General features: G+C 43.3%; 1 protein-coding gene across 7 annotated transcripts in view; it reads right to left on the bottom strand.

Moving 5' to 3' along the window:
• The window catches only part of LOC122568765 (protein groucho), a 112,764-nt gene that overhangs the window by 62,993 nt on the left and 37,508 nt on the right, over positions 1–12,263 (bottom strand). For all 7 annotated transcript variants that reach the window (XM_043728905.1, XM_043728907.1, XM_043728912.1 and 4 more), the window contains one exon: positions 8,553–8,597. In XM_043728905.1, the coding sequence (XP_043584840.1) occupies positions 8,553–8,597 (45 nt within the window). The remainder of the gene's footprint in view (positions 1–8,552; positions 8,598–12,263) is intronic.

Below are 12,263 nucleotides of genomic sequence, written 5' to 3' on the forward strand. Positions count from 1 at the left end.
GGAGCATCTACTGCAAAGCGCCAATATAACGGCCTAATTGCATCGGAGCTTACTAATAACATTACCCGTGCGCAAATTAATACTCTATTTGCAGAATGGTGCTTCATCCGCGATACATTACACTTCTTTTATATTGCGTTCCATCATTACCTGCTGTTTCGTGTCTTAACATTACGTTTTCATGAAAACTGCAACGAAATCGGCGTTTTCAATCTCCATTTGCAAGAATAAACACGTGCCATACGTTTAGATAACAATAACGCGCTTGCCAAAAACTCGGAAATTTGTCGACTAATTTATTACTTAATTAATTATCTTCAGTTTCATAAATTAAGATTAAATTACATTGACGACGTATGTATCTCGTTCGTCCGATACCACGAAAACTATTCACGTTCTTCGCAACGAAATCATAATTTCTATCGTAAATATCGTTAGACTTTAAAGATATCGACGACCAAATGGAGAAGCACGCACAAAAAAAAAAGAGAAAAAGAAGAAAAGAATAGAAACGAAAGATACAGGAAAAAGAAACGTACAAATGCAATTTAATCCACATATTTTACCGCGAATCACACGAATCTCTAAATATGAAATTCAAATTGCTACGGAACATTACGAATCGTGTGTATCGACAAAATGATCGTTTCGATCGAATTGGTCATTGACAAGGATAAGGAAGCGGTAAAACAGAATTGCCGAGAAATTTCTCACGATTTCGATACCCGTGTTCCTTTTATCTTCGTTCCGTTAAGTCGATCTCGAACTGAACGATCTTCGGCTTACTCGCGCCACGACTGTTCGAAATATTCATGATTTTCCTATGACGCGAGAGTAGCGGACGACGTCGCAGGGGCGCGTCTAAAGCTTCGATCCGAAAAAATGTCATTATTCCCACGGGGGACAGAAAGATGGAAAACTGCCGCGTCCACGTCAGTTCGATTTCGGCCTGGGTCCGAATCCGGGAGGTGGCGGAGAAGAAGGGTGCGCGGTGAAAAAAAGCCTGGACGAAAAAACCGACAAAGAGAAGCCGATAGACAAAGAGAAGCAGAGAGACGTAGATAGAAAAAGGCGGAAGTCCAACGAACAACAGAGAGGCAGGAAACACGCAAGCGAGACGGAGAATACATCCCGAAGAGAACGATGGAAAGGGAGAAAGAGGGTTAGAGAACGGCGATGAACGGGAGACGAGGAGAATTTACGCGCGGCGCAGCGGGGCGACGCGGCGCAAGTGTTGTCCGGTACGAAAAAATGGTTATTCCTTCTCGAATGTGCCCGATGCACATGCACATTTTCCCGCAGAACGGATGGTCCGAGGGTGGAGGAGGCGTAGGAGGTGGTAAAAGAGAGAGAGGAGGTGGAGAAGCAGGGGAGAGATTGAAAGAGAGAAGGGGAAGAACGAAGAGGGTCGCGGTGGATATAGAAGAGGGTGGTGGTAGCAGGGGTGAAAAAAGGGTAGATGGAGGTGGCCGAACGGCAAGAGGAAAGAGGAAGAGGAAGAGGAGGTAGAGAGTAGAAGAGGAGGAGGAGGAGGAGGAGGAGGAGGTAACATTGAGATTAGCAACGGGTAAAAAATCGATGTCATCGCCCCCAGCCCACCGCACCCTCGTTTCGCTCGCTCAACTCAACCCTCTGCTACCCCCGCAGGGCTAAATAAAAGAACTCGAATACACGACCCCTGGAACGCGTACGTGTACGTGGCCGTGGATATCGTATACGTGTAAACCTGCACACGCTGGCACACACACACACGTGCGCGCGCGCACGTCCGTAGGTCGACATGCGTGTGCCGCCCAAGGTGCTCGTGTGTGTACGCGCGCGCATCACCGGAATATGTGTATATATGGACGGGGCCGAGTGCTGGAAAAGCGAGCCCCGACTACCGAAAGGGAGAGAGAACGTGAGAATCCCGGGGAAGGGAGCAAGTAGAGAGAAAAAGAGAGACAGGAAAAAGAGGAAAAGAAAAAGGGAGAAAGTAAGAGAGGGAGAGAGAGAGAGATGCGAACGCACGCGGATAGATAGACGTATATATACATGGAGGCAGGAAGAACTGGAAAGGCAGGGTGAGTTATATGCAATTGGTCAGCCTGCACATTTTTTATCGGACGCCGGGCGCACCCGCGATGGGAAATGGTAGTTACTCTTGTATCGACGAACGCCGACGGCGATACGAATATTCTTCTCGCTGAGGGACGACCTTCCGTTTTCCAACAGGCCAAATTCCAAGAATATACGGTTAACCCTACTTAACGCGTTTAATAACGCGTTTAATATCGCGTTTAATATCGCGTACATCTCGCGTATCCTATCGTTGAATCTTCTGCTCGAGCTACCTACGTTTCCGAGATATACAAGATGAGTAATATACAAGATACACCACCGATGGTACTCGTATGTACCTAGAGCTATTTAAAGCTCGGAGACAATGCGAGACTCGATGTGTTAATTCGCAACGCGCCAAACGAGTATTAAAAACAGGGGACCCGTTTTGGGCGTAAGTCGAATAATTTTAAGCGTCCACCATCGTACCACGATTTCACGAGTACGACGAAACGCTTATCGTTCTCCGACTACGAAAGTACTGAAATTTCCTTGACAAAGAAACGGCAATAAATTTATTAGTAAATTGCTCAGCGCGCGCTAATACAAGGCCGTATCGTTAAGCGCACGATGTTTTGCGTAGCGATGGAAAGTCTGCGGCGTGACGGATTCGCGGCATATTGCCATAGATCGTGGCTTAATTGAGCAGGACACAACGAGCACGCAGCCGGCCCCGAGGACGAGCCTTTCAATTAAGCGATAAGCGTTATCGGATAGGTGTGCTGCGAACCTATCCAGCGAGTTCTCGTTGGATGAACGAAGCAAGAGCGTTACGTGCCAGTCTCGTCGCTTGTGCATTCTTTCTCGACCCTCTGCCAACCTTTACCCTCTTACCCCTTTTAAATCTCAACCCCCTACCCCTTAACGCGAGCCAGTTTATCCTAGTCCGTGCTTTCTTTCATATTTTCCTTTTTCACAGTCGGCTGCGCTTTTTATTATCTTCCTTTTTTTCATTCTCGCTCTTTTTTGCTTTTTTTTTTTTAAGCGCCACGCCATTCGGAAAAATCTCATTTCCGATGGAAATCACGATAGCGTGAAGCACGGCGTCGCTTGTTGTCGAAGCACCCTTGAAAATCAAAACAATCGACGGAATCGAGAAAGAGAGAACGATTAATCAGAGCTAAGAATGCCCGTTTCGATGGCATTGTCGTCGTGTTTCCAGCCAGTGGAGTGGCCGTTCTTCGAGGCGCGACTCCGGTAACTTTTAACTTTATCGAATGCCGCTCTCTCTTGCCTACGAGCGCGTGGTTCGCGTCGTGCTAATAAAAGTTTTTACCTCTGCTACAGACGTAACCTCGGCCCCACGGCCTCGCGTAAAGGATTTTTCATCCGGCTGTTTTATCGTTCGACCGCTAAGGAACTCGATAAAGTAACGTTTAGTTACCGATGCTAAAACGTATTTTAATAAAATGCTTTCCGTATTTCCGTTGGAAACGAAGTACTTTGATTTTGAAGCTGGTGACAATTAAGGAGAAGCACGATGAACGAGACACAAAGAAAAGAAGCTTGCGATTGTAATGTCTTTCACAATGGATTTTTGGATTTTCAGCACAGAAATTAAATTAATTTGCGTCGAACTTCAAGAGTTTGTACAGCATTAATATTTCGTTCGCGAGGACAAGCATAAGTAATAAAAACAAAATTACTTAACTATAGAAGCGAAGCAATATTACATTTCCTAATAACGTTAACTGTTAAAAAGTAATACAACGTTTCTCGTTACCTTCGTCATGAACGTCGAATATTTTATTTTATAAAAAGGTAAAAGGAAAGAATTTTTACCAAAGATAATATCAGATAATAACATCCATTTAAAAATTACGATTAACTATATAGTTCGATAAAATAATTATACGCAAATGCAGAAAGCGATGAAGTGAAGTATCTGCACGCGTCGCAATAGATTCCATCTTCGCTGAACTAGCGTTAATACATTTTTAGCAGAGTATCTTTTTAATTAAAATGGTAAGGATTCTAAAGCGAGTATTTTCCATGCGCTATTTCTATTTTCAAGACAGCGGACTTTTGATCGTCTCCGCCATCTGATCTAGTCGGCGCTCGAAACTAACTAGTAATAAATAAATTTAACTATCGTAAGATCTATTAAGAAACTACGTGATACAACGATGCTGGTTCTGTCAAATTCTCAACTTGCCACGTTTCTCTCTCATTTTTGTGATTACATTGTATTGATTACATTGAATCACGAGTATTTATTTTATTAAAGAACAAAAAAAAGATAATGGTATATCTCGTACGGAATTAATAAAATGAAAAACTGGTATTTAGATTCGAAATATCATTTATCTATGGTCCCTTAACACGACAGACAGAGACACGGTCTTGTGAGCAGCGATGCTGGCACATTTTCAACGAGTCGTAAATCAACAAAATAACCGCGTCGCCCACACCTTCTGTACAACATTAAATTACATGAAATCACATCAAAGTAAAAGTCTCGGGTAACACGTAGCGAGATCTATTATATCAAATTCCACCATTAAATCACGACCTACCTTCATACGATGGAATTAATAATTTACCGGCACAATGATTCCAAGCTGTACAAAATAATAGAAAATATATCTAAAGATAATTCTACCGCGCATCCTGTATAATACTCTTCTATTATCCTATCGTCCTCTGTATACATCACGCAACTTTCTTCATATAATTCCCAAATAAATCTCGTACGATGCATGACACACGATAAACACGTTTAACGCGTAACGATGCGACAGTATCGCGCAAGAAATCACTCGCTCCCCGTCTGTCCCTAATTTCCAATGAATCATCCCTCATAGCCTGTATTCGATAAAAACAATCGTCTCGTGGAACCAAAAAATCATCGGCTGATCGATTTCCCAACTCGCTAACTACGCCATCCTGCTTGTAGCACGGTCGTAACCGTATACCATGGTCGATTCCTCTAAGTATCCGTGCACGTGATCGCATGGGTGGCTGGCGTCGGTGAGCGCGTGTATAGGCCGCGTTGTACAATTATTCGAAGAGCGTGGGAGGGATCGGCGAAAAGAGAGAAAGAGCCGGGCATAAGAACTGGGACATTGCCAACAAATTCGAGTTAGTCGAGTAGCGAGTGGTAAAGTGGTGGTTGCGGGCTCGAACGGGCCGAGTGGGAGGCAAATGTCGACTTGGGGCGGTAAGAGGGACGTGGAATGGGGGATGGACACGAAAGAGGGTGGAGAACAGAAGGGAAAGAGTGGAAGCAGCGTCACAGGACTAATGGGAGCGAGAGTGACAGAACGAGAAGGATGAAATCAGAGAGACTCGCCAACGGTGCCGTGATAAAAAGGGTAAAAACGAAAGGGGGAAGGTTGTCAGAGAGAACGAGGGATAGAAAGAGAGAAAGAGAGGGAGAGAGAGAGAGGCAGAGATGAAGAGGGAGAGGTCTAACCTCGTAGAGGAAGATTGTTTTCATTCGGTGCTCAAATTGAAAAGGAACGAGGACCGAAGACCGCGATTCGAAAGCCGGCTAAGTGCCGGAGACAACCAAACGGAGGGTGATTTATTCTCTCTCTCTCTCTCTCTCTCTCTCTCTTCCCTCTCTCGCGTCCTTTCCACCAACTCCTCTACCTAACTTCCTTTTACGCTAAAACGATGAAACAGAGAGAGGGAGCGCTGAGAACGGGAAGCTTGAGATTCGTACAAGTGGCAACGTAATCAATTTTTTCTTCCTTTTTTTTTACGCATTTTAATTCGCGAACGAAGGGTGCGAGTGGTCGAGGAATCGAACCTGCTATGATTTTCGGATTCTTATGTCGCGATCTATCTGGCGTTTCAACCGATAGCTTTCGTACAGTCTGGAGAAAAACTTTCATCGTAAGATCGAAAGGAAGAATTACACGCGTTAGGTGATAGATCGTGAGAGAAAATTCGCTCGGTGAGAATCGTCGCGCTTTCGAAAATCTTGGTTTCAAAGTTTTAGCATAAAAATAAAACGACAGATTACACGCGTTCACTGATAAATAGCAAGACGAACGTTATCGCGTCGTGACAATTTTTGCTTTTATCGCAATTAAAATATCTGACATAAAGTGTTGTGATTATCGATATCTGTTTGACAAAGTAATATGACTAATATTCTTTACATTTCTACTTTTGATGAACAACTGTTTGTTTCCTCTCTTTTCTTTTTTTTTTTTTTTTTCATTATCTGTTAATTTGATAATATTTCTAAAAGCTTTCATAGATCTCACGATATATCAATTAGAAGTTAGCGGCAGCTGTTTTATATTTTTCTCGAACTTAAAAAAGCCTTCGGATAATAAGAAAATACGATTGGATCGAAAATAAAAGAGAAGACGCGATAGGGTTAAGGGGATTGGCAAGAATCGCGTATAAAATAATTATCCGAATAATCGTAGATAACTGGATGGAGGATCGAGCGCGAATATTTACACTAACAGTTCGGTTGACAAAATCTAAATCAATTTTCGTCTCGTTCTATTTTCACCGGCATAGTGTAAATACTATAACTGTAAAAACGAACCCTTACGATACAACGATGAATTGATCGGACACGTTCGGATAAATTCCACGGGTTTATCTGTTTGCTTAAACGTTGGCGATTAATAAAAAATAAAAACAGAAAGAGGAAAGGAAAGAGAGAAAGGGAAAGGGTGAATTCGGTGGAAAAATCGGCGATCTTCTATAATCACGCTAGCGCAACGGTTATCACGGCTAATTAACCGATCGCCAAGAACCAATAACTTTTCATTTCTCCTTTAATTAGCGTTAGAAGGCTCGAGAGCCGGTCCAACCGTGTTACATCGGCGTTCGCTGCAATTTGTCGTCGCGCGCCGATACGCCCGAAGGGGATTGATTTCGTGGCGACCAGCGATTTTCCGTTTCCTACTCTTACTTTTATTGCCCTCCTATGAGTTCATTAGCAATTATACGAGCGTATCGAGTAACCACTTATTCTCATTTCCCCCGACACAAAATAGTATATCGTTTCCAGGCGTTCGAACGAAGCTTGAAACAAACGGAGGCCTTCGTTGAAGCACGTTATTTTTTCGATCGTGCGATTTTTATCGCGTTAACGTCGTTCAGCCGCGTAATAACGCGTACAGCGGCTCGTGAAAGAATTCCAACACTTGTACAAACCTTCTATGAATATATTAGCCGTTCGGAGTCCACATTGTTCAACTTGGTGCACAGAAAAACCGATCAGGCATAAGTATCGTTCGCTTAAATTTATCAGGAAATTTATGCGTTTCTGTCGTCTCGTTATGATAAATAAGCTTATGGTGGTAATTTCTTTCGGAAGAGGTATATCGAGATAATGAAATAAACTCCTCGGTGCAACGTATGTGTCAATAATCTATACCAGCCAATCTATCAGAAGCTTATTTATGCTTGCTGGTAAATTGCCTAACATCGAAAGTTGCGAATCGCAACTTGTTCCGAGTTCCAATTACGTCGATAAAATTGTATTTCCACGGATGATACGCGTAAACTTTTCCAATGTAACGCGGACCAACATGACGTAACGATATCCTGCGCTCGTACATCCAACCATCGCAAGGTTAAACACAATCGTTGATCGTCTAACGAGTCGATTAACCGGTACACGTTTTAACGGTTACGTATCAATTCGAAGCGCAAATCGTACACGGCAATAACAACGCGGCTATAAAGCATCCTGAGCTAACTAGTTTGCCACTTGAGCCACCGGACGCAATTTCGCGCCGATTTAATGGTGGACCGGCCTATTCGACGACGCGACGGCCCTATCCCTACCCTGTCCCCAGGCTTGCACCCCATTAAGCAACGCCCCTGGGTACAAGGGTGAGAAATGATCGGCCGCTAATGCTAATGAATATCAGCTCGTCGTGTCAGGGAGGGTTGTTTGGGAGTTTAGGACTCTCTTCCCCATCCTCCGTTTCACAACGCAGAGGGAGAGAGGAAGAGATAGAGAGGGAGAGAGAGAGAGAGTGAGAGGGAGAGAGAGATCTAGGTAGCTCGCGTGCAACGAGGGGTCGTGGTCGCTTTTAAGAAAATTGCTGACAGAAGGGGGATGTGGCCCAGTGTTTCCCCTAATTAGCCAAAATTACACGATTTCCCGGACCAGATGCGTCGTCACCCCCTTTTCGTTTTTGTGATCCGTGACTACGGGGCGGCCGCTAGACACCATGAGGATCGGCCGGCATATTCCGAACTTAATTAACGAGAAATCTTTTGATCCTTAAACTCCTACCCTCGCTGGCGCGGTAGCGCGATAGAAATCAGGCCGACGTTCTTTAAGCGGCAGCCGCTCCGGCTTAACGTCTCTCGTCCGGGAAACTTCGTGGAAAAGGGGATGGTCTGGTAACTTCACCGTATACGCTTTCGGCTACCTTACGCCAGAGATAAAGAGCTCTTCCTCTCAACTGCGTGAATATGAATGATAAAGCGCCGAAAGAAATTGTTTCGACGGAATTTTCGCTTACCTGCTTGTGCATCTCCACGTTTAGGCCGTAAGACATTTCGTAGTACTGTAACAGAAAGAAGCAGAGATATTTTATTATCGCTTTTTATGCACGTTCGTGAGTCGTGATCAAGCTACGTGGTAATATTCGTGCGATTGTTGATTGATCGTTTTGGACCGAGAAATCGCGACATTCTGATTCGATAGCCGCACTTTTTCACGATATGTTATTTTCATAGCGCGTGAATATATAAAAGTAGAGGTTGCATTAGATATACAGCGTACAATCGAGACAGATCGTCGAATTTTAATACAACGGTTGCTGCATTGCTTTTCCAGAGAATGAAAAGAGTTTTAAAGCTGAAGTTGCAAAAAAAAATATTTGATATACATGGGTACGTAGAATTACAGTTTCTGTTTTTCAAACGACTGTTATCGTTGTCTGTTTTGCTTAAAACAAGTAGCAACGACGATCTGAAACGGCCATTGTTTCAAAATTCTAATCCAAACAAAAAATATCATTTCATCTTCGGAAGAAGTTTAATCCTACCACGATTTTCGAACGTTTTACGTCTGAATCTCGCTCCAGTTTTAACCAAAGACAAAAAGTCTACATTCGCTAGTTAAGAAAGTCTACGGCATTCGATCGAAACTAGAAATTATATTAGTAAAAATAGTCATTCTCTCAGGCCTGATCGAAATCTCAGAACTTTCCTAACGATAGGAAAATACGAATCGATCGAAAATCAAGCAAAGCAAGAGTTAATCACGATGATCTTTTGTACCGATCATGTTGTACGATAGATTAACAGTGAATTCTGTCAACGTTCGATGGCCCTGGTTAGGAGAATGAGCGAAACGTTGGCGAAATCGGAGTTCCAACCGGCTCCTTGTCCTTTCTTTCATTAGCGATACTTAACTTCTGTTTCTTCACAATATCGTTTCAGACGTTCTAGAGTTTTCACGAGAAGCAGGGAACCCGGTTGGTACAAAACTTTTAATAAATACAACAGGCTTCTCGTAAATCTCGACGAAACGAGAACCACCGTACCACTGTTTCCTTTCCTGTTCCCTTTCACTCCTTTCTTCGCTGTTACGGAGGTAGCGTACAAAAGAAAGGATCATTACAACCTTCTCTTGCGAACGAGTCGGATCAACCGACCACTTTTGTCCCTTGAACGCGCGAGACTCGCATGCTGCCTCGGTCGAGCATTGGCCAAGGTTCAAACTGACCTAACGTCGAGACGAAAAAGAAAAACCACTTTAGCGGTAGAATTTGGAATGTTAATCCCTCGTCGGTAGGTTGATACCGAAACTGACGAGGAGATTTTTGTTTCAAAATATTTTTTCTTTTTCGGTCATGATACTTTCTACGTAGAAACTGAGTTCTTGGAAACGTACGAGAATTATCCGAAAAGTATTCCATCATTTTGAATATTCAGAGAACGAATCGAGCGACGAAAGCTGACAACCATTCGAAAGAAATTTTATTGAGTTTATGCGAACAGTTGCTGTTTCGTGGTGCTATTCGATCGATAGCGAAATGTCATCGAGCGAGTTTTGCCGATCTTCGATTATACGATCGTCGTATTGACAATGCCCTGAATATACACGGTGCAGCGTAACGCGATCGTTGCAGCGATAAGAGTAGTGAAATTTTCAAGTATCGACAAGATATTGCGCCATTTGAATTTTTAAGTAGGAATTAATTAATCGCAAAGCGTAGACCGAAGTTATATCGCGATCAACTTTACCTGGGTCAACGGTTCTACCTTTTTCCAAAATTAAAATTTCATACAAGTCCACTTCTTTCCAACGTTCGTTTAGAATCAGCCATCCTTCCTTTTTTTACGATAAAAAAATTATTATTGGATATCCGCTGTATCGAATCTTTATCGTTTATCGTTTATTAATAATCTCTAGATTCGAAATTATGCGTACCCCGTAAATCCTAAAACTATTTTTCAACTCGGCCCGATATAAAATCTTGTCCGCCCTAACGAGAGAGGTTACATTAGCATCGTTGCAAAATTTGGCGTATTATCTTATCTGCGGTTCTTCGAATTGTGCCCGTTTGAAATAACGCAACGTTAACGATCGTATATCGCCCACGTAATACACGAACGAAAGCAATAAAATTAATCCACCATTTGCCAAATACTTTCCACATCGGATTTTACAGCCGATGCTTCTATAACAACTTAATCCGCGTCAAGCGGCAGTTGCGTATTTAATCAGATAAATCGGGCATATTCCAGCGTGCTTTGTAATGGAGGGAGAATTAACTTCAGCCGGCTAGTTATGTAACAAGTATTTCACCCCACCGGTTGAGGGCTAAAATTGATTATCGACGACGCCAACGACCGAATAAATTACCCTGTGTTTCTCTGCCGCGACACGATCGATCGAGCTAAGGTTTCATCGTCGATGTCTACGAAAAACTTGGTTTTATTTGTCGCGTGAAACCAACGCCGTCGAGATCGTTCGTTGAACGTTAAGCGAGCCCTGTTAATTTCCAAGTATAAACAGCAGCAGAAGCGAGAAGAGATTTTTCACCAGACGAGTAAACTCGCGACAAGATTCTCCTTGCAACTCGAACGTCTTCAATTGGGTTAACTACATACAATTCGTGGGTACGGCCGCCTGATCGTAAATTGGTTAGTAGCTGAAGTCACTCGAGTACCAGCCACCCGCTCTGGGACGCATTACAGCACCGGCACGATGATTCCGTGACGCGTTATATGTAGCACGCTCGTAAAAATGTTTGAGTAGAAGGCGCATGGAACGAGGATCGACAGAAACGAAGCGAACTACACAGATATGCAAATTCTTCGATTTATAACTGTTACGTAATTAATTTACGGCCACGTGTTTTGCGAAATACTTGTATAGATTATCATCGAACGTTTCCCGATGCTACTTGCAGGCTTTCAAAGATGCTGTTTCAAGAAGCTGAGCGCTTTATGCAGAAACGTGTATCTGCTCAAAAATACTTTTAAAAAATTCCTAAATACCTAACGGGTTTCTCTCTCTCTCCGCTTTTCTTATACTTTACGCTTCTTTACATTCTTTCCTCTAATTTCTTCTTTATTTCTGTCCTGCGTTTCTTCCCTCCTTTCTTCTTCCGCGCATTCATTTCTTCCTATCTCTTGTCCCCCTTTCTCTCTCGTGCTTCTTCGGTTCCTTCTATCGAAGTTCGGTAAAATATTCTCGATACAAATTATTCAAACGTATTCCTTTGCGGAAAACATTCACGCGAACGAAGCGAGCTTTGAAGCAAAATTTCGAAATGAAAGAACGAATAATCTGGCCTGCGCGATCGTCTCGCATAAAAATCTAGATCGTATCGTGGTGTCGAATATAACGAACGGTATCGAACGAGAACGATGCCTTTTATAAACATTACGGGAAGGAGGCACAAGTCAAAAGCGATAATCCCTAGGTAGGTTGGAACAGAGGTAAGCTGGTAAGCACGAAGAGAAAGCAAGGGTCACGTCCAAAGGCTGGACGGGGGTTCGATCCGGTCGGTGTTCCGCTAAAGTGCATCGTATCATACGATTCGTGAGCGCGCTTGCGCGATCGTAAATCGGTTAGTGACTGTCGCTTAGCGCTGCGTGTCCGCCTTTAGCCCCTCGTTCCAGGACGAATGGCTTCAGGGGGTAAGGGGGTTGGCTTTGGCCGTCGAGAGAAAGCATACACGTAGGTCGAGAGATAATACTCCAGGGAGATCGAT

The sequence above is a fragment of the Bombus pyrosoma genome, linkage group LG6 (genome assembly GCF_014825855.1).
Source record: "Bombus pyrosoma isolate SC7728 linkage group LG6, ASM1482585v1, whole genome shotgun sequence".
Taxonomy (NCBI): domain Eukaryota; kingdom Metazoa; phylum Arthropoda; class Insecta; order Hymenoptera; family Apidae; genus Bombus; species Bombus pyrosoma.